This window comes from Lolium perenne, chromosome 6 (assembly GCF_019359855.2).
Source record: "Lolium perenne isolate Kyuss_39 chromosome 6, Kyuss_2.0, whole genome shotgun sequence".
NCBI lineage: Eukaryota > Viridiplantae > Streptophyta > Magnoliopsida > Poales > Poaceae > Lolium > Lolium perenne.
Genome location: NC_067249.2, coordinates 12,367,240 through 12,388,520, shown reverse-complemented (window position 1 = coordinate 12,388,520; position 21,281 = coordinate 12,367,240). Strand labels below are relative to the sequence as shown.

At 47.5% G+C, this 21,281-nt stretch overlaps 4 protein-coding genes and 1 long non-coding RNA gene across 5 annotated transcripts; 1 reads left to right on the top strand and 4 right to left on the bottom strand.

The window, feature by feature from the left end:
- Window positions 1-299: 299 nt before the first annotated feature.
- LOC127308859 (disease resistance protein RGA5) lies at window positions 300-4,842 on the bottom strand. The gene is made up of 2 exons (XM_051339765.2): window positions 3,692-4,842; window positions 300-2,692 (listed from the first exon to the last, which is right to left on the bottom strand). Exons 1-2 carry the CDS (start codon window positions 4,537-4,539, stop codon window positions 739-741), a joined length of 2,802 nt encoding a protein of 933 aa, XP_051195725.1. The 5' UTR covers window positions 4,540-4,842; the 3' UTR covers window positions 300-738.
- Window positions 4,843-7,307: 2,465 nt separating this feature from the next.
- On the top strand, window positions 7,308-9,495 carry LOC127308868 (uncharacterized). The gene is made up of 4 exons (XR_007856819.1): window positions 7,308-7,617; window positions 8,123-8,193; window positions 8,373-8,676; window positions 9,046-9,495. It is a non-coding gene; the product is annotated as an uncharacterized lncRNA (long non-coding RNA).
- A 56-nt stretch (window positions 9,496-9,551) lies between these two features.
- Window positions 9,552-10,785, bottom strand: LOC127308864 (2'-deoxymugineic-acid 2'-dioxygenase-like). Its single transcript, XM_051339770.1, has one exon. The coding sequence runs from the start codon at window positions 10,701-10,703 to the stop codon at window positions 9,657-9,659; it is 1,047 nt and encodes a 348-aa protein (XP_051195730.1). The 5' UTR covers window positions 10,704-10,785; the 3' UTR covers window positions 9,552-9,656.
- A 3,673-nt stretch (window positions 10,786-14,458) lies between these two features.
- On the bottom strand, window positions 14,459-15,589 carry LOC127308866 (uncharacterized). The gene is made up of 3 exons (XM_051339774.2): window positions 15,129-15,589; window positions 14,809-15,025; window positions 14,459-14,727 (listed from the first exon to the last, which is right to left on the bottom strand). The coding sequence occupies exons 1-3, from the start codon at window positions 15,384-15,386 to the stop codon at window positions 14,708-14,710; spliced, it is 495 nt and encodes a 164-aa protein (XP_051195734.1). The 5' UTR covers window positions 15,387-15,589; the 3' UTR covers window positions 14,459-14,707.
- A 2,864-nt stretch (window positions 15,590-18,453) lies between these two features.
- On the bottom strand, window positions 18,454-19,821 carry LOC127308865 (uncharacterized). Its single transcript, XM_051339772.2, has 3 exons — window positions 19,423-19,821; window positions 19,122-19,335; window positions 18,454-19,027 (listed from the first exon to the last, which is right to left on the bottom strand). Exons 1-3 carry the CDS (start codon window positions 19,702-19,704, stop codon window positions 19,008-19,010), a joined length of 516 nt encoding a protein of 171 aa, XP_051195732.1. The 5' UTR covers window positions 19,705-19,821; the 3' UTR covers window positions 18,454-19,007.
- Window positions 19,822-21,281: the final 1,460 nt, after the last annotated feature.

Here is a 21,281-nt window from a genome sequence, read left to right as displayed (position 1 = left end):
CTGCTTCTCCTTTTATTCAGAGGAAGGGACACAACATCGTGCCCGTGGCTGTGGCCGAGCTTTGTGTCACTATCCCACAGACCCGATCACGCTCACTGTAAGTCCTGGGCTCCTGCTCTGTTTTGACTGACGAAACTGAAGATATGATTTAACCGACGAAACTGAAACCTAAACACAACGGCTACCAGATTGTTCAACACACCTACTAGTAATATTAGTGTTCATTGTTCAAAGCGATTGAAATTGTTGCCATTTTATACTGTTTGCTCCAACCCCTATATAGAAACAAAACCTCAGCATCAGAGCTAGCCTATCAAAAAGGACTGATCGAGTTTGACACAATCTGTCCACTCAGAAGATTTCTGTAAATAAACCGGAGACAAAACCATTTATATACCCAGATTGTAAAGGATAACTAGGAAAGTATCAACCAATCTTGAACCCAGAATACATATGCCATCCACTTCCAATCAAGCACATTCGTCGCAGACACCTCTATACGGTTCCGCCATAATTAAACACGTCACTAACTAAAACTCTACTGAGATCATTTGTGAAAAGCTTATGCTACACAAAGATATTGATTATTAAACAGACATAAAATATATGTTTACAATGCTCAAGAGATCAAATACACAATGGAAACGATAGCAACACCAAATAAACTAAAACAGCAAGGTTTGCAGGGCAATTAATTAACTTACAGAGGAGAGGCAGATCGATAGAATGCACAGAGGACTAATCAACTGTAACGGAGGGACGTTTTGGATACCGACGTACGGTGCACTTGAAAGCAGACTCGACATCAGCGCGTACTTCTTTCTCATGTTTGCTTGACTCGAGGATGGTGTCACGGAGCCACACATGGATGTCCCGGAGGCAAGGTAGACACTCCATGCCAACCGGTGTAGCACCTCTCCACTCTTTCCAGCCGAATCCCAGTTCAAGCTTCTGTAGATTGGGCATAGCTCCTGCCTCAAAGCTAAGGTACGCATTGACATCTTCATTGGACCGGAACCAAAAGACCTCAAGAACCGGGAATAATCCAGTGCCAACCACAACCTTATTTTCGCATACTTCTGACACGTGTAACATTGCAGACATGAGGGAGGGAAGCTCTCCAAGAACACAAAGCTCATCATTCGACAGGTGCAAGACAAACAAATGGAGGAAACGGAGGTGACTTAGCTCACCAATCCATCTGGGGACTCTACTGAACTTCCATGTCTCCAGATCGAGGTACTCGAGACATGGAGGAGGATCAGATAATGAGTCTGACAGCCTCTCATAGCCATCACATTCAATAACGCAATCAAGCATCAGATGCTTGAGGTCTTGAACCAATCCAATAGAGGAAATCAAAGTGTCGACACCCTCAACTGTCAAGCACTGGCCGTAAGGCGTGCTTAATTCCAATTCCTTCAGATTGGTCAGCTCGCTAAGGCCTTTGATATCCTCTAGTGAACCCTCTGACATAACAGAACAATGCAGGGTGCGGACCGATTTCATGTTCTGGATCCCTTTAGGTAGCATTGCATCGTCTGGAAGTATCAAATGCAACAAGTTGACCAAGTGAGTTATATCTGATGGAAAGCTTTTCGTGAGATGGCAATCTAACTCCAGAGTTTCCAAATGCACAAGCCCTTTAATTTCAGTAGGGAGCGCTACGCGTGCTGATAGTGCTAAAACCTTCAAATACCTCAGTAGAAACAAATGGGCAATAGCTGTGAGGTCAACTGCTGCATCCCACTCCCATCCAAATGGAAAATTGAACATAAGCATTTGGAGGTATTTAAAGTCTGAAAGAGGAGGTGTGTACCTCGACAGGCCGAACAGCGCACATGATCTAACTTGTGACATGCTAGTAGAAACGGTCTCTGATTCTGCACATGATTTCAGGGATAATCGACGAATCTTGTGCTCGAAAGTATTCAATCTTTCCATGTCATCATAGTTATGTGCTACACTTATAAAATTATCTTCGATACACTTGCTTAGGATCAAATCAAGCACCATGCCATGTAATCTGCAAGAAAGTACCTCCCCATATTCTGTTATTTCGGGCTGAATCAGACTTCTATTGATAAGATCATTGAAATAACTTTCTGCCACATCGTACAAATCTACACCAGACATACTGCAAATAAAGCCTTCAGCTATCCATTGCTTAACCAAGTCATCTCTCCAGATCTCACGGTCTTCTGGATACATGGCAAGGTACAAAAGACATGGCCGGAGATAAACTGGAAGATGCATGTAGCTAAGGTTTAATATACCCATCATCTCTTCCAAAGTGGGTTTTGTAGCAGACATGGCACCAAGAACATTCTTTATGCTCTCCCATTCATTTAAGGATCTTGCCTCAGTGCTAGCTAATATGCCAGCTATGGTGATAATTGCAAGAGGCAATCCACCACACTTCTTGAGAATTTCAGCTGAAATATATTGAAACTGTGGTGGGCAGACATTATTAGATCCAAATACTCTGTTAAAAAATAATCTTCTTGAGTCTTGCTCTTCAAGGTGCTTCATTATGTAAATGCAGGCATGGTCATTGTGACATGCATTGACAGCTACATCATCCAATCGTGTGGTTACAATCATTCTACTTCCATTGCGATTTTCAGGAAAGGCACATCTCATTATATTCCATGCTGATTGATCCCATAGGTCATCAATTAAAATTAAGTACCTATTGCAATATTTGCATGAGTTATTTCAACATTATATCAGTATGCGATTATAAGGTACATATGGAACCTTCAAAACAAAAACAAAAGAGCAGAAACATAATAAAAAAAGTCAACACATTTATTTCAAACTTACGAGAAAAGTCACAAATAAGGCCTCATATGATCGTAACGCAGAGTGTCATTTAGTATCATCATCATCATTATTGAAGTTCTTCAATTATAGTAAGCACCAAAAGGAAAGTCACCATAGCAAAAGTGTCAAGGGAACATTACCGTAACACCCTATAATCTTCTTTAGGTGCATATGAAGGATGTTTCAGCCGCATATGACTACGCCAAATAGTTTGGTCAGGTGGCTAGTGCACAGAATAACTAATTTTACTATGAGCCAGAAAATAGTAAACCTTTCACTCTGTATATACCAAAACTATAATGTATTGAAGTATAAACATCAGGTATATCAAGAAGGTATTATGTTTTGGAGAGACTCCACAGTAGTTGTTTCGTAACATCTTAACTGGTATACAAAAACACAGTTAGAACGCGACTCAACTTAGCAAAGTTTTTGCCGCCCGGAAATACTCAACTACACGGAGAAAGGCAGTTGATACGGATCGATTCTCAACATCACAGAAAAATGTTGTTCAACGTGTCTCCGCTAAAAGAAAAAGCAAAGTTGAGACACACGGCGTAGACTGTTTACTAGATTCTTGTCGATCTAGTAAATGTGCCCGAATTAGCACTCTGCTTATGTTTATCCTATAACTTCAATCATAATAGTAAGTCTTTACAAGATAGGACAAATTTTCCATAGCCAAAATGCGCGCCTCGCAAGATTTAGTAAAATATCTTTTCATTATGACTCGTGAGTATAACTATTATAAAATCATACAAAACCATGCAAAAGCTATTGGATGATGAACTTCTTGCAAATCACACAACTAGTCGGAACTAAACAATGCAAGCATATTAGTCAGAAGTGAAGGGAAACATAGTACCTCTTATCTTTGAGGTCTTCTCTTAGGCGGTCGATGATTTCGTGCAGCTCGAGAGTACGAGGAAACTCTAACGTCCCAAGATTGAGAAGTAGGCCACCGAGAAGGCTTTCAACATCAGGTCTTCGAGAGGCGGAAACAAACGTGGTGCGATCAAACTGAGCCTCAATCTCGTCATACACCTGCATGGCAAGCGTGGTTTTGCCCGAACCTGCGGACCCCACGATGGAAACCACCTTGAGTTTTGGTTGCGGGTCCGTCAACCAACCAACAAGCTCTTCTCTCGGGCCATCGAGTCCCACGAGGTCCTTGTTGTAGATCGCCGAGATTGGGGAGGAATCCACCACAACCACATGAGCATGACTAGAATTGCTGATGCCATCATCATCAAGCAGGTTGTGCATCTCGCGCATCCTCGCGCTTGCCTCTGCCGAGAGAACCTTCAGCTCCAAGATGTTCTCGACGAAGCCGGTCTCTGCATCGGCGGCACCGTCAGTGCTATGCATGAAGTGGTCAACGCAGTTCTCCATGTTGTAGGACATCTCCCTGACACGGTCCCTCCAGTTTCTGGCCGAGGCGTCGATCTTGTCCGTCAGCTCCATCTTGTCAAGGAGAGGTTTGATGGCGCTGAGCTCATCCTTGAGAAACGAGGCCTGCTCCCTCACCAAGGAGAGTTTCTTGCACTCGTCGCTGCTGAGCAGCTTGGTGAGCTTGCCGATGAGCGGGTTCAGCACCCCCGTCGTCACGCTGACGACTTCTGATGGCATGCCGAGCGAGCTCCCTTCCAATCGAGCTTCTTGGTGAGCTAGCGAAGGCGGATCGCAGCTGCCGCCGCCCTCTGTCCTTCCCATCTCGATCTGCCGCGCCGCCCACCGTTGGCTCTATCCTCTGGGAACCAGAGAGGAGGGGGTGGGAGGCTGCAGGTGGATTCAGCGGCGGGTCCTGGCCGGGAAACTCGCTGCCGGAGGAGGGGCGGCGCGCCGGCCTCTTGACCTTCGTAGCCGGAGCAGGCTGCCCCCTGTTCCCCCACCAGCGGATCTGGATGAGAGAAGTGAGAAGGAGAGGAGGGCGACGCCGCCGCGCGCGCCGTTCTTGCCGCACCTGAGGTTTGGGGGAGAAGAAAGATGATTGTTTTAGAGAGATGGCGAAGAAGAAGCAAAAATGGGATTTTGACCAAACTCACGCGACGGAGAGACGACTTCTCTCGTCCGCCGCCTCCGCAAATGGCGACTTTTTCTGGAAAACAAAAACGCCACGTGAAACTTGCCACTTTGCCAGGTGGGTCCTTTTTCATTGATCAAACGCACACCCTAATTTTTTTTAAAGTGGAGGCAAAAGTTTTGGTCCATTTTTTAGAAGAAAAAATCGAGCGAAATCCAACAACAAGGCCAGAGCCATACCCATAACCACCCACGCTACGCCACAAGGGCACGCATAGCCACTCTGATTGGCCACAAAATCTATACAAACGTGACAGCTCTGATTCTTAAGACAAGCCCCGGAGGGGAGATGGGCAGGACCTGCGTCGAACACGAGCTTCATCGGGCTGCACCTCAAAGGTCATCGTACATCGCCCAAAGGCAGATTCGACTTCTTATCGAGAGGAGACCAACACGAAGACACTCGGACACGCCAGAACGGAGCCGACTAACACGATCTTGCCGCTACCAAACCTTGGTCACCACCATGGTTCGTTGCCTCACAAGCCTCCACACGGAACTCCCGCGTCTCCGGTTGACCTACTGCCAACCTAGATGTCGTGTGTGTCCAACCGGTCGGGGCGCGTGAAGAGGATCATCGGATCAAGACGACGCCCTCGAAAGGGTAAATGACAATGGAACAACGTCGTCGTCCAATCCCACAAAGCGGGATCTAGGCTTTCACCCAAAGCCGTGAACCCGAGGGTAGCAAAGGTCTGACAGCTCCATGACCGACCCTAAGGAGGACGTCGACATCCACAGACGCCGCACGCTCTGGCTTTTGCCCGAACAGCAAGACGGAGGCCGAAGCGCCAGCGCTCACCCCACAGGCACACACCTCTTGTGCGGCAACAGCGCCACCACCGCCTCCAAAACCAGACTGAAGAGCTCAGTGAGCTCCGCTGCCACCCCCCGTACCATGCAGGGTTGAAGCCGAGCCGTACCACAGTCCACAGCTGCTAGCCGAGCTCATCGAGGCAGAGCATCGCGGGTGCCGCCAAGCGCCAGAGATAGGGGGCTTCGATGAACTCCGACCTGGGGATCCAAGACGCAGAGTCGGCGGCCGCAGAAACACGAGCACCCCTACCAGATTCGTGGCCCCCTCAAAACCACCCACAGCCGCACCACCAGAGCCGCCACCCCCACCATACCAAGTCGGACGAGTCATAGGGGAAGCCCGCACCCCTCATCACCGTGCTACACCGAGCAACCATGGTAGCTGAAGTCGCCAGATGTCCGGGCACTCTGCATTGGCCTTGGACCACCGCGCCGTACTTTTGAAGGAGCCTGAGCCTCACCCACTACCACCGACCGGCCGCACACGCCATGCCGCCCACAAGGCCAGGACACTGCCACCAACCACCTGCAAAGACCACCATGACCAGGGCCGCCTGCCGTCGGGAGGGAATTAGGGGCTGCCGCCCCTACGTGCCCACCCCAAGGAAAGGAGATCCTCCGCCCAGGAGCTCTCACCACCACACCACCTTTGGGGCGGGCCCTGCCGCCGCCATGGCCATAGCCAGCGACGACGGCGGTGAGGAGGTCAAGAGCGGGAGCGTGGCGTGACGCATAGTCGGGATGCCCCGGTGCAGCCTTGACGAGCCACATGGGGGTTGGGGGCGAGGTTGAGTCCGGTAGAGGATGAGATTGGAGGTGATGAAGCTGCGCGCTCGCTCAAAGCCAGCGCGCTCAGCAGACACAAGTTCGAGTCGCAATTCTCTTTAAATTACAACCCTATAATTAGGATGTGAGTTCCTCTCAAAAAAGAATTAGAATGTGAACTAACATAACATCAGTCAAAGAAAATAACTTCTACGAAATATGCTGGTTATAAATGTGTGTCCGCAGTAACTTACATCGCCTTAAAAATATTCCGACGCAGAAAACGTGTAGATTATGTGTGCAATTTGGTGGCTTTTAGGAAATTAATAAAATTCACCTCACTGGATTTTAGAGTGTGAGAATTGGGGAGTGGTCGGAGGGCGATAAGCTTCCTCCGCTTATTTGTGAGATTTGGATTTTCTGTTCATCGCTTATTTGTGGCATGTGTTTCTATGCTTCCATGGCCTTTTTTTTTTGTATGATAATGGTTTAAATGTTAAAAGCTGAAGCACATTCTAAACTGCTAATCACACCATAACTGCTGGTTGCATGCCACTAGTACTTTACTACTCCCTCCCTTCACTAATACTCCATGGTATAAAACTTCTTATATTAGTGAACATAGGAATAATATCATGGTATAAAACTTTATAGTGTTTCCTTTTGTATTACTCAGTCGGATTATTTGCGGAAGATCTCTCTGAAAATGCTTTCTATGGAGACAAAGGCACATCAGGCTCCTACCTCTTCTTTTTTTCTTTTGAGAAACCAGTCTAGTTTTTTTTTTTTTTCTGATTAACAAAAACCAGTCCAAACCTGGTGGGCTTGGCACGCATCTGGAATAGATCGCTGGGAGGGAGCTGACTGCTCCTGCGCTTCCTTCCTTCCAGGAACAAACCCTGAATCCCCGATTCCCCAATCCAGCTAGCCTTCAACCCTCCCGTCCGGCAGCGGCACAACGGCAGGCCGGCAGCTCATGGAGGACGCAGGTCCGGAAGGGCGACGGCGAGAATGATGGGCAGCAGCGGCAACCTGGCCCAACAGCATCTGCCGGCCGGAAGCGCCGGCGAGTCGACCTCGGCGATTCTGGCTCGTCGGCCTCCACTTCCAGGGGGACAAGACACACAGGTAATTTCTCAGCTTTTCTAATTTCATTGAAGTTTCATTAGTCGTTTGGGCTTCTTGCTAATTTGCATCATAATCTAATATTAGCGCATGTGAGCATTTGAATACGTTGTCAACTTGCAAATATTTGAATGTTTTGTGGACTTTGAAATGTGTTGTGAACGTGTAATGTATATATCCGTATTCCCTCATTAAAACTATTGCGGAAACACGATTTGCGCCATCAAATTCTTATATTTGTCACCGATTTTTTTAGTTGTTTTGCGCTGCGCCCAGGCTTCGACAAATTCCTGGGTCCGCCACAGATGCACTAATAAAGAAAATAGAATCATGTACAAGCCAGGTAATGGAGGTTTCCACGTAAGCTGGGCGCTTGTATTAGCAAATGGAATCTTATAAAGGTTGCTTCCTCGACGAACCAGTTTTCAAGTATTAGGACTAACTTGACACCAGTCCAATAGAAGGACAGCTCATGTGGTACAGTTTGACAAACTTGCTTTTTATGCAGCATCTTTCAACAATACTGCTCAAACAGGTCACACAGCTGTAGGTGATTGGCAAGAGGAGATATATCAAACAGTAAGACATGATATTTGATACCACCCTTTTTGGCACTCCCTTTCTTGGAACTTCCTAAAATTCATAGACAGTTTTATATTTGCTGACTTAATGACAAACCCTGGTCTATTACCTGTTCTGTTTTTACCTCTATAGTTTCTGCACCAAATTTATGTGTATGTGGTCTTTGTTGTACACAGATTAAGAGCTTGAAGAACCAATACGTTGCAGAACTCAGTAGATTGTTCAATAAGGTGTCTGTAGCTGTACATCATGCTGATAGCATCATACCACCTCAACAACCACCTCAAAATTGAAGAGCTTTAAAATAATGGTGGAATGTATATTATGATTTCTGCAAATTAGCAAGAGTAATATCCAACCTGCCATGAGGGACAAAGTTCCTTTATACGAGAAACAGATCATCAGTATCTTGAATTCACAGAGAAGGGAACCAGCGCAGGCACAAGTACAGCATGCAGGTGCAAATGAACCCTTATAAAGGTTGTTTCCTTGTCAAATCTTCAGTTTTCAGGTTTTACAACTAACTTGACACCCCTCGAGTAGTTCTAGTAACTGTTATGCATTTCAGAATTTTTTTTACCTGAACTATGGTGGATTGAAGGACAGCTCATGTTGTTTAAGCTGGCCCTATTGATCTTCTGTAATTAGCAGTCTTCGGTATTAAAGCAATTTTATTTGATGGGCATGATAGGTTCTTATTTTGTTTTAGATGTGTTTGCTTCTAATAGCTACATGAAATATCTTGCTAGTGCCATATTTGCTGACTTAATGAAATATCTATTAGTTGTTCTGTTTTTATCTCTAGCTTCTGCACCAAATTTATGTGTATGTGATCTTTGCTGTCAACAGATTAAACTGAAGAGTACCAGGCTTACACTACGCAAGAGATTGAACTCCAATGAAAAGCAGGCTCGACTGCATTTTCGTAAAAAAAACAGTGGTGACCATCAGACTTCATCAGAAAAGTTCTGGGCATTATTGTCATTGGTTTTGTTCTGACAGGGGAGGAGTAATTTGAATCGGGGCAATATGGAGTTTTTGTCGGGAATATTTGCTGCAACTACAAATGCACCACGGGTAATACTCCTGAAAGTGGTCGAAACTGTTGCTTGTCTTATACTGTCAGCTCCATGCACTCTTCTTATCTCTATGCTTTACCATTTTAGGATTTATACAGTGTGTACACTTCAAAGTTTGCAACGAGAAAAGTCCATATATTTCTATGCTGTCAGTTAAATTTTTCCTTGATAAATGCGATGTTGTTTCTATTAAATAACAAAGGAGGTACAGGTGTATGAAGTTGCAAGACCCATATGACTGACGACCCAAATTCAGAGATATAGAACACACACACATCAAGCAATCATTTTTATTCTCCTCGTCTGTTTATCTCGTACCCTCTGCTGCTATATCAGCACCAGCAACAGCCGGAATTACAGAGTTCGTTGCTTGTCGTTGAGCTAGCCGCGGCGGATCTTGAAGGAGTTGAGCACGTCGTCCCTGCTGGCGTCGGCGGCGTCATAGGCCTCCATGAACTCGCTGAACAGAAACTCCCTGTACTTTGCTGGGTTTTCCGCCTCATCCACTAGCTCCGGTGCCGGCCTGATGACGCACCCGTCCGTGGGGTGCACGTGGGTGGCCACCGACATCCTCGCTGCGGTGGAGTTTGTGACGGCACGGTGCTCGACGCTGGCGAGCACCCCATTGGTGACGATCTCCATCTGGTGGCCGAAGTTGACGACGAAGGAGCCCTGGATGGGGCGGACGAGGAGCCACCTCCCGCCGTGCCTGGCCTGGAGGCCCGCGACGTCAGCCTGGGAGAGCAAGGTGAGGAGGTGGCGGTCGCAGTGCGCGAGCAGGCCCATGGTGACGCTCGGGTCCGGGCATGGCGGGTAGTAGTTGACGCTCATGTGGGTGTCGCCGCCGCTGAGGTCGCCCGCGAAGAAGCGCGCGTCGAGGCCGAGCCCCTCTGCGATGAGCCCGAGGAGCGTCTGCGCCAGCACATGCACCGCCTCGCAGTACTCGACGAGGCGGGGCGCGAAGCTCGCCGGCTTGGACGGCCAGCAGCGCACGTTGTCGTCAGAGGCCGGGTAGCAGCGGAACTTGACGTAGTCGCGCCAGTAGCGGGTCTCGCCGCGGTCGTAGGAGGTGCTGGTGGCGAGCCGGAATCGCTTGCTCATGTCGTAGGAGCAGTAGGGAAGCTTCTCCTTCGCCGGCAGCGCGAAGAACCCCGCGGCCGCGTCCCGGAACGCCTGGACGGCGTCCTCCTCCACGCCGTGGTTCACCACCTGGAAGAAGCCGAACTCCTTGCCTGCCGCGATGATCTCGGCGGCAACCTGGTTGCGCCGGTCGTCGGAGAGGGCACCATGGTGGAGGTCGATGATAGGGAGCGTGATGTCATCGGGGGTGAGATCATTGTCGAGCTGCAGGGCGGCGCGTTTCTCCGGCGGGAAGACGTACCTGTCTGGGACGGTGGCGTGTGCCGGGGCGTTGCACAGCAGCTCCATGTCCGACGAGCAATGGAGCTCTGCTCCTTCAATCGACCGTTGAAGTGGAGGAGGAGCAAGGGGGTTAGCTAGAATATATAGTTGTTGGTGCATAGTGCTATGCCTAGAAGACATCGGGGGTATATGCTGGAGGTGTAGAGCTGCAGCTTCCTGTGATGCCGATCTGGTCTGGTTGGCTGGCAATGCTATCGCTCTTACTGATGCTCCCATTGGAGCTGGACTGTGATTGGAGTTGCTGCTAGGTGATGGATGCTATAATTGGAGCTAAGGCCTTTCACAATATGTTGTATCTTAGCACGTTATGTTTGGTAGTGATATGTACCTTTGTATGAATAAGAAAAGAGAGAGTAGAGACAGATAGTCACTCCCTTCCAATGAATAAGGATTATATAAACTTTCAAAGTCAAGCCAAGTAAATTTTGACCAGACATTTAGAATACAAACTATTAACGACTACAATATTATATACATATCATATGAAAATATATTTCATGATGTATCTAACGGTATCGATTTTGTATTGTACATTTTAATTTGTTCTAAAAACTTGGTTAAAACTTACATAATTTGGCTTTTCAAAAACATATAAACCTTATTCATCGGAGCGGAGGTATTGGAGTGTAAGTGCATTGGACTTTTAAAGGAAAAATAAGATGAGGTTTGAGCTCATGTTAAGATTGCTATGGAAGGGAAGGCATTTGAAAGAATTCCACTGAAATTTTATGCCTCAATCCTTTGATCAAATGGCCTTTCATATGAAAAACCTGTATGGTTTAAAAACCTCCCAAATTTCTATTCAATTCCTCAAATTCAAAGAGGGCCTAAGCTTTGTTCCCATACTTGTGGTTAGAACCGCTCTAGCTATGACCCTTATTCTATTGTTTTGTGCTCTTGTAAATGTATTTTATTTTCTATCTATTCAAATAAAATAACATCTACCGGTTCCTTGAAGAAGGGTGAAGTTTTCGTTAGAGAATTTTTTAGGAACTTTGAAAAATAATGTAGGATTGTATCAAAATATTAATCAAAAACTTCCAACTAGATTTCGAAGGCTTTCAACTAAAGATTCCGTCACTTCATATGAAAAACTCCTATGGTTTAAAATCCTCCAAAATTTCTATTAAATTCCAAAAATTCAAAGAGGCCCTAAGCTTTGTTCCCAAACTTTTGGTTAATTATAATCACTTTTTCTCTGCCCCTTATTCTGTTATTTTCTGCTCTTGTAAATGTATTTTATTTTCTATCTATTCGAATGAAATAACATCTACCGGTTCCTTGAAGAAGGGTAAAGCTTTTAGTTAGAGAATTTTCGTAACTTTCAACAATATTGTAGGATTGTGTCAAAATAATAATCACAAACTTCCAACAATATTTTAAAGGCTTTCAACGAAATATTCCATCACTTCTCCAATACAACAAAATTACAACATCCAGAATGGATGCTTGTAGATATCAAGGAACCTTAACCTAGCTTTGGGTACAAACATAAAACCCCAAGATTTGGAAATATATCATATAACCACAGTTGCACAGCTTCTGGAGAAAGACGTATCATATACAATCCAAATCTCCATGTTTGGTTGCTTTGAGCATTTTCCTCGTGGACAGACAAGGCTAGTTTAGCTGCCGGGTGGGAGTATATGCTTTGAGCCTTGTTTGGCTTACATGGAGTATATGCTAGTGGTGGTGTGGAGATGTAGATTCCGGCTGGGAGGGATCTCAATCGGATGCTCATGATTGATTCCCTGCCGAGTAGTGAGCGTTGATGAGGACGTGAGTGAGGGCGAAGCGTCACCGGCCGTGGCCAGGTACACAACAAGGTGCCATAGGCAAGGTACATGACCAGGTGCATGCCTTATGCACTCAGTGTCCCAGCTCCGATTGGCGCCCTTCAATCAGCGGTGCTAATAAAAATCTGAATTCATGTTCTAAAATATTTTCTAGTTCTGTTCCAGTATGCTTAAATGCAAAGTTGGGATTCTTCCTTTGAGATATCTTTGGAGGTGTCTAACTATCCCCGCTTTAAAAAGTTCTGATTGGGACTTCCTGGACGCCAACTTGATGCTTGGATTAGACACTCCCTTTCTTATATGGTGGTAGGCTTGCTCTTTCCTGAATAATACCCCCTTGTGCTTAGTCACCCTGTTCCTTTTAGCATATGCCAATCTCAGGAGTGCACAGTTGGACAAACGGTGGCTGATGATTTCACTCTCTCCTTTTTGAAACAATAATATTACATTCTGATCTTACGGTTCAGTTGGACGACATTATCAATCGTCCTACGGCCTGGAGTTGACCTCAGTTTCTGATGGTGTCACTTGGCCTTTTAACAATGTGTTTTTTTAATGTCTGTGCCACTAGTCTTCATGTAAATTCGGACCAGTGTCACTGCAAATCGGGAAATTAGATGGATGCCACTAACATCGGCGACTTCATTGTTTCTATGTCGCTGGATGGCCTTGACACCGCCTACCATTAGGTCGGGCTAAATTCCATTTGTTTGACTCAGTTTCTTATATTTAGGCCCATTTCCCTATTATCTCCAGCAGGAGAGGGAAAAGAAACATGTTTTTTCTTTTCTTTTCTGAAAAACGTTGACGTGGGCATGATTCTTCAGGTGTCCTACTCATACCTAGTGTGGTCCAACTAGAGGCCAACATAAAGATTGCAAATCTTAAAGAGACGCTGGCAGCCAAAGCCCAAGAACGTGACACGCGGCACAAGAACTAGCCCATCCAAGGGAACACTAACATGTAACCGACCAAAATTCATGGGATCTACCCTCCTTTATAAGGTCCAGGAGGGCTTGCCGGGGAGGACAAGGTACGATCTAGAGTGAGAACACCATAGCCATCACGACGACATTGTAACCCTGATTATCATCAATTAAGAACAGACAAGAAGCACGCATGGGGTACAACTAGAACGTCTTTGGTGCTTCAATCCTTGTGTAGCCCCGGGCTTCTCCATTCTTGTCAATGAACCGTTTGGAGCCGTGCAGACCTTTTGTCCTCCTTTCATGGACCCATGGGAAGACATGGATGATGTTCTGAAGCTTGGACACATACTTACCAAGTGGCGAGCAAGTCATCGTCATAGATTCATGGTTGTCGGAGGCTGCTGGCATGCAATTGTGGCAGAGCTTGACCTTTTACTATATACTGTTTGGAAGGTGCCCATGTCCCGCAGCCACGAGTTCACGTCGCAGCACGAGCTGTTCGTAGTCTAGAGCATCTCCACCACCTCACCTCCGAAGGTTTTGAGGCGCCGATTGAGCGACTCTGTATCCCTTGCGTCTAAAGGGAGGCTTGAAAGCTCATCATGGATTGCCTTGGCTTGACTCCAATATTCTCATCGACAAGGAGATTGTGATTGATTTGATAGGAAGCTTGGGTTCTGAATGGGCTAGATGAAGGGATAAGTGTAGGCTAAACTAACGCAAAAGAAAATTTCTACCGTGTAAACTAGGATTGTTGTAGTCATAGATCATCAGACTACCACTTGATGCGCAGTTGCTGTACTCGAGGAAGCACGTCGGGCAGTTTAGTCGATCCTGCGAACAACTCCTCTTGTGCAACTCGTCCAAGTACCACACACCTCCTTCAAGGTCTCCGCCACTGTGTTGAAGAGTTCATCGTGCCCGCTTATTGGTTTACTTGGAATACCTTTGATTATGATGCCTATCATGATACATTGAATTTATTATGGCAAGTTGATCAATTATTGTTCCCTTAGAAAGCAATATGTCCTGTCTTCCCAGAGCTCTTTGGGCGCAATGACCTAAAACAGAAAATAGGGCTTTACAAATTACAACACACATATAGGGCAGGCCGGGCCGATTCTATTACTGTCCTAGCATTTCTGGATAGCAGAGCTCATTTGACCTCTACAGCACGTTACTGTCCGCCCACAAACTTGTTTGCTCAAGCCGGGCAAATTTTACTAGCCTAAGCCAGTGATCACGGGCTGACCGCCGTCCTCCTCCTCCTCCTCCTCTGCGTCGTCTAGAGCTCCAGCACGATGACTGAGTACAAAACTAAAAATCATGACAGGTCGATCGGATGCAGAGTTACAGGTCAAACCTTCGAAGATTCTGCGAGCTTACAGTCGGAATCCGTGGTGATCCATTGAGCATGGTGCTGCTGCTGCGTCGTCGCCGGAGAGTGCGGGGTCCGGGACGGCGAAGGGAAGAAGGTGGCGTCCCGGCTGTCGAGGCTGTTCCTGCCGCTGGACACCGACGACGCCGCGGAGGCGGAGCTCATTCTGTCGCCCTCCGCTCGCCGCCCCCGCTGATGATCCCTGCTCCTGAAGCTCACCGCCCTCTGTGGTACATTGGCAGAGCATGCATATAACATTCAGTAAGACGGTAGCAAATCAGGAATTCAGGATTAGTTTCAGACACCTAGTCGTCAGCTGATTGATTACCTTCCATTTCCTAGCGGTAGCCGCCAGTTTGGACTGAGGTGCCGCGGCTGCCGGCGACGACGACTGCGCGACCGCTCGCCGGAGTAACTCCCTCATCCTGGCCACGACCGCCTTCCCCCGCTCAGCGATGGCTCCCGTAGCGGCCCCCTTCATCGTCGTCGTTGTCTCCAGCACTATGTCCGACTCCGACTCCGATACCTCGTCGATGATGGGCATGATCCTGCACGCAGACTGCTCCACGCCGCCGGTGCGTCCCATGCCGATTTGCCAATTGATTGGTCAGAACTCAAAAGAGCAATGCGAGCAAAATTTATGCCGCGATATGGAGTATGAACTGCACAACCAAGAGTTAACAAGCGTCAGATTCTACAGCTAGCGCGGAGGCTGGCCTGTAATATTTTACACCCACTCCACATGCATATATAGCACCATGCATGTTCCGGTCTGCAACAGCCAGGAATCCTAAGTTGGTGTACGTATCTTCCCAAGCATGATGCACCCACTGTCACTCACTGGCGTACATAAACGCTGGAGAAAACGCATCCTGGCGACCAGGAACCGAACACGTCGGCACCTTGCTATACATAGTTACATACGGCCGGTACATCTAGATCTTTCGTAGATCTGCTCTTGTCTGGTTGCTCTGGTGAACGAAATCAAGAGGATCGAGCCAGTTTGTAAATGGATTCGGCCGATCGATTCGTTTGGAGCTGCTAGGTCACTGTCTCACAAGATTAAGGACAGGTAGCTAGTTGCCTCGTTTGCATGGAACCCGTGGGAGGATCTATGCTATACATTAGTTGGCCATGTGATATATGGATGCGGACTGGGCAATTGATGTGTTCTTTTTTCGGCTTCAAGCCCAAAGTTTGTTGGGAGTATCTATCTAGTATATCTCATAAGTTTGCCCGGAACATTATGTGTTCATCTTTCAAGTTGATTGACTCTATCTTGGCCGTGCTTCTAATAAAGTTAGATTGCATTTTGTTTTTTGGTAAAGAGTTAGACAAAAATAGAAAAAATGTCAAACGGGAGAGAAATAGGCAAAACCGTCCAGAGCAAGTGGGATTATGATAATCCACCACAATGCCAAATACTCCCTCCGTTCTAAAATTCTTGTCCTTGTATTTGTTCAAATTTGAACTAAAATCACAACAAGAATTATGAAATACAACCTTAAAACAAACGTGTCCTCTTGCACTTCTCTTGAAGGCCTCTAATCCATCTACTTTACTGAAAACATTTCTTCTTATCTCTATCCGGCGTGTCTCCCTTTCGATGTGATTGCATCTAGCCCGCACAACGATCTATGATAAGCTCATGAGTCGTTGTCCCATCAATATCAGTAAACAAATGTTCATCTTCTCGAGTCACTTGCCCAACCGGGATGGTTACAACTTTCACTTAAGAAAAAGGCTAGTTATAACTTATAAGGCTAGGGGCACCTGGTACATAGACTTTATGAGTTAATCCAGCGAATCATATTCACATTTTTTATTAGGAGACAATCATAAGAAATTCTCGGCAAGGGCATTGCGGGGTGACAATTCGTGTACCTGGAATAGTAAACCGATAGATGGGCACTCCGAGACCTACTCCGAGACCAGGACATCACCCACAACGTTGTCAACGACTCCGATCTGCGGCGCGTAGTCCACGCCATGGCAAGTGTAGCGCCGCAGTCGGTCTGATCAACCGACCCCGTGCACGTCTTCGCCAAGCACGTCCCCGAGCACGCGCCTACCACCGATCGAGTATCGGGTTGCCGCTGCGTCGCCCCTTCGGGCCGCAGCGCCGCCGCCTTTGGTCCACGCTACCAGCCTTCGACGCGTCTTCCGAGGCGTGTACGTCGCTGGTGGTCTCCCGCCGCTACACCGACTCGCGCCCTACAGCTACGCCGGCCCCTCGGGTCGAGACGTCGCCGCCCGCAGTCTACTTCGCCGTCCACTGCGCGCCGACGTCCGAGGCCACCACAGCGCCGCCCCTTCGGCGCGGGTCGCCTCCGTCCGCGCATGGTCTTCTTCACGCCGCCGGGTCTTCCTCGCCTACTTCGTGTACCGCCGCCGCGCCTCCACCCCATGTCGCCACTGGGCTCGCCAACCACTCCAGGTCGCGCTGGGCTCGCCGACCACCGCAACACCCGTCTAGGCGTCCAGCATGACCACCCCAGGTCACCGTTGGGTTAGCCGCCTTCAACGTCTTCGTACACTACAGCGTTTCCCCCCAGCGTCCTCGCCTCTTCCCCGACTACGCCACCTACTCCTCTACTCCGGCACCCGTCGTCGAGACTCGCCTCTTCCCCGACTGCACCACCTGCTCCTCTACTCCGGCACCCGTCGTCGATACCTCCTCTGCTAGTCTACTCCGACATGGCGCGCACTTTGTACTGTTCCCTGCTCCTGCACGCCCGGTACTGGCAACACCGGTACGTGCCTTCGTCCCCGACGTGTCCCCGGGCCTGGCAAGCTCGGATCGGCGCCTCGCCTTCATCAATTTCATCATTGCGTACTCGGTTCTGGCAAAACCGGAGTATGCCTTCGTCCCCGACGTGCGCCTAGTTCTGGCAAAACTAGGGCAGCACCTCGTCCTCGACGGCTCAGACTGCATCGACTTCGGCATCGACCATCTCCACGACTGCCTTGGCGCGTCTCCGTCACTCTCCTCGCACACCACCTCGCCTGCGACTACATCGACACCGGCACCCGGCCACGACATCAACCACGACATCCCCTCGCGCGGCTACCCCGACCAAGGTTGTAGCACCCACGCTCTTGGCTACCTCGACATCGGCACAAGGGCTACCACCTCGCACGAGCACCTCGGCTTCCTCTACAGTCCAAGCATCCGTGACGCGACATCGTCCACGATGCTCCCGCTACGACTGCGGGGGAGTGTCAGTCCGTTGGTTCCTACATCCGGCTTCTCTTTCCAGTCTGACCGTTCGCGACGTTACTGTTGTTCACGTCACTACCGCTACGACTGCGGGGGAGTGTTACAGATATATTTGGTATAGGTATATTAGGTAGTCTAGGATTTGTAATCTCTACCTACCATATCTCTAGGAGAGCTATCTTAGCCTCCAAATCTGTACCACTATATATACTCGTCCGAGAGGGAAAAGTCCGGTTTGAACCTGGGTGCATGTGAACCCTAGTTGGAAATGCATTTTCGAAATGTGAAAAAATTCTGAAATAAAAAGTTCCGGGTACGTACGCATGTTTTATGTGTGCGTAGAAAGTTTTCGCGGAGAAACCACTTTTTTATTTCAGAATCTAAAAAAGACAAAATACGTCACATATATACTGCTATATAGCCCTGCAAAATTTCACTTTTTTGCCGAGACAAAATAAAATGTTTTTTCGTCACGAAACTCATGCCCAGGGCACATATTTGAGATCATCTGGGAAATTATTTTGTGTTTCGATTTTTGAAACATGTTTTGACATCACAAACGGAACTTTTCAAAAAGTGGGTTCACATGCCCCCATGTTCACAAAAGGCGGTCTCCGTCCGAGAGGCTCAATACAACATCCAACATATTACGCCAATCTCTTTCCCTCTCTATCATTCAACAGTATCCCATGTAAGTACATAGGTAATAAAATCATGTTATATTACGTTGTTTATGGCAAGCTGGTCATTTAGAAATAATGTCTTGTCATCCTAGAGCTCTTTGAGCTCCAAATTTCAAATGCTACACACATACTCCATAATCCAGGACCGGCCGATACTGACCCATCATTTCGAATAGCTGAGTTTCATTTGTGTCAGCCCAGGAACTTGTTTGATCAAGATGGCCCGACTTTGCTAGGTGGCCGGCCTCCAAGGAATTCACGCGCATGTAGTAAGTAGGTTAGTTTGCTCGATCATCATGGTCGTCTAGAGCTCCAGCACGACGACTGCAATTTCGTCCAAGATAATCAGCTAGCAAAGATCAACCGGACGCAGATTCTCAGGGGAAAACTTTCAAGATGCAATGTTGAGCAAGCTTACAGTCGGAATCCGTGGTGATCCAGTGAGCATGGTGCTGCTGCTGGTGGTTCTTCATCGTGCTGGCCATCGTCCGCGCAGGCGACGGAGAAGGGAAGACGGTGGCGTCCCGGCTGCTTAAGCTGTTCCGGCTGCTGCACACGGACGAGGCCGCCATCGTGCTCATACCGTCGGCCGCCGGCCGCCGCTGGTCCCTGGTCCTGAAGCTCACCGCTCTCTGTAACGAAGTTAACATTCAGTCAACTAGCAGCAGTCCAGGATTAATTTGAGAAACCAATGTCACTCAGTTGATCGATTGTGTTACCTTCCATTTCCTGGCGGTGGCCGCCACCGTCGACGCGCGCAGCTGCTTGGACTGATGAGGCGTCACCGACGGCGATGACCGCGCGACGGCTCGCCTGAGCAGCCCCCTCATCCGCGCAACGATCGCCTTCCTCCGCTCGGTCACGGTAGTCCCCGCATGCGCCGCCTTCATCACCTCGGGGTCTGATCCCGGTCCGGCCTCCGGCTCTGATTCCGGCCCCTCGTCGATGACGGGCAGAACCCTGCACGAAGACTGATCCACGCCACCACCGCTCCGCCCCATATCTAGCAGCGTATGAGGATGCCAAGTGCAACCTTAATACAGTTTCACGAATGGATGGATGGGTGGATACCACGAGAATCTAGCTAGCTAGCGAAGCAGGGATCAATGGATAGTTTACAGTCCACATGCATCTCGATGCCTACGTCTACGTACGTATTGTACATATATATATATATAGCTGGGCATAGTTACCATGCATATGCGCATGTTCTGCAGGTTGGCCTAGCCGGTAGGAATCTTAAGCTGGTGCGTACGTGTATCTACTCCGCCTTCAGTCACTGACATAAACGCTGGAGAGCCAATTAATTAAGGTGATCGATCGATCGAGTAGTGATCAGGAGCCGAACACGTCGATCATAGCTAGTACTTCGATTGGCTAGCTGGTCTAGGATATGTGTGTAGATCTGCTCTTGTCTGCTTGTTCTGGTGAATGAAATAAATCGACCTTCATGCGCTAAATCACTGGAGGTGCCGATCGTGTCTATCTTCTCATGGAACGCGTGGGTGTGCTATCTATGCTATGACTATATGCTAGCTAGCTAGTAGCTTAGTTGGCCATGTGATGTATGGATGTGGACTGGGCAGTTGATGTGTTCTTTTTTCAGCTTCGAGCCCAAAGTTTGTTAGGAGGATCTGGTATATCATAAGTTTGCTCAGAGCAGTATCTCTTCATCAATCAAGTAGTGGCGACTACACCTTTGTCAACAAGACTACACCTTTGAATATTTCATTTAGAAGAGGTTTGAATGACAACAAATGGTTACAATGGCCCAACCTTTGTCAACAACTAATGACAGTGACCTTGAATGATCAACCTGATGTGTTTGTTTGGAAACTCACAGAGTCTGGTTTATTTTCAGTGAAGTCTATGTACCTTGATTTGATGAATGGACATACTATTTTTCTTCGCAAATATTTGTGGAAACTAAAGATTCCTTTGAAAATCAAGATTTTTATGTGGTTCCTTAGTAATAAAGTGCTTCTTACTAAGGATAACTTAGCCAAACGGAAGTGGAATGGATGTCAAAAGTGTTGTTTTTGTGATTCTACTGAAACCGTTAATCATTTGTTCGTTCATTGTCCGTTCGCAAAAATTATTTGGCAAATGTTGTTTTTCTCTTATAACATCCCCCACCAGCAAATGTTACTAATATGTTTGGTAGATGGCTGAATGGTGTAAACAAGAAAGATAAACAGATGATTCGAATTGGAGTTTCAGCGTTATGTTGGTCCATTTGGAGGACTAGGAATGATATCATTTTTAATAAACATACTGGGACTAATTTTTTGCAGGTTATCCGACGAGCTGCTCAATGGATCCAACAATGGGTTTTGCTTCTCCCGCTGGACCTACGGCAGGATATGGTTACTGGATGCAACCGGATGCTAATGGTTGCTCAGGACTTCTTTTTCCAGGCTACTGGATGGCGACATGGTAATAGAATAGCAAATGGATAGCTTCTCTACATGTTGCATTTTCTTATGGTTGATTCATGTGTCGACCTTAGCTTTCCCTTGATTGTAATAATGGATACTCTGTAACTTCGTACTTGCGTTTAATAAGAAAAAGCCGTGTG

Bases quoted from the DNA above. Each gene is read 5' to 3' on its own strand.
- LOC127308859 (XM_051339765.2), bottom strand. From the start codon at position 4,539: ATGGGAAGGACAGAGGGCGGCGGCAGCTGCGATCCGCCTTCGCTAGCT. The intron at 2,693-3,691 runs GTACTATGTTTC...ATATTGCAATAG, and splicing joins GAAGACCTCAAAGATAAGAG to GTACTTAATTTTAATTGATG.
- LOC127308864 (XM_051339770.1), bottom strand. From the start codon at position 10,703: ATGGAGCTGCTGTGCAACGCCCCGGCACACGCCACCGTCCCAGACAGG.
- LOC127308866 (XM_051339774.2), bottom strand. From the start codon at position 15,386: ATGGGACGCACCGGCGGCGTGGAGCAGTCTGCGTGCAGGATCATGCCC. The intron at 15,026-15,128 runs GTAATCAATCAG...AATGTACCACAG, and splicing joins CTACCGCTAGGAAATGGAAG to AGGGCGGTGAGCTTCAGGAG. The intron at 14,728-14,808 runs GTAAGCTCGCAG...TTTTGTACTCAG, and splicing joins GATCACCACGGATTCCGACT to TCATCGTGCTGGAGCTCTAG.
- LOC127308865 (XM_051339772.2), bottom strand. From the start codon at position 19,704: ATGGGGCGGAGCGGTGGTGGCGTGGATCAGTCTTCGTGCAGGGTTCTG. The intron at 19,336-19,422 runs GTAACACAATCG...ACTTCGTTACAG, and splicing joins CCACCGCCAGGAAATGGAAG to AGAGCGGTGAGCTTCAGGAC. The intron at 19,028-19,121 runs GTAAGCTTGCTC...ACGAAATTGCAG, and splicing joins GATCACCACGGATTCCGACT to TCGTCGTGCTGGAGCTCTAG.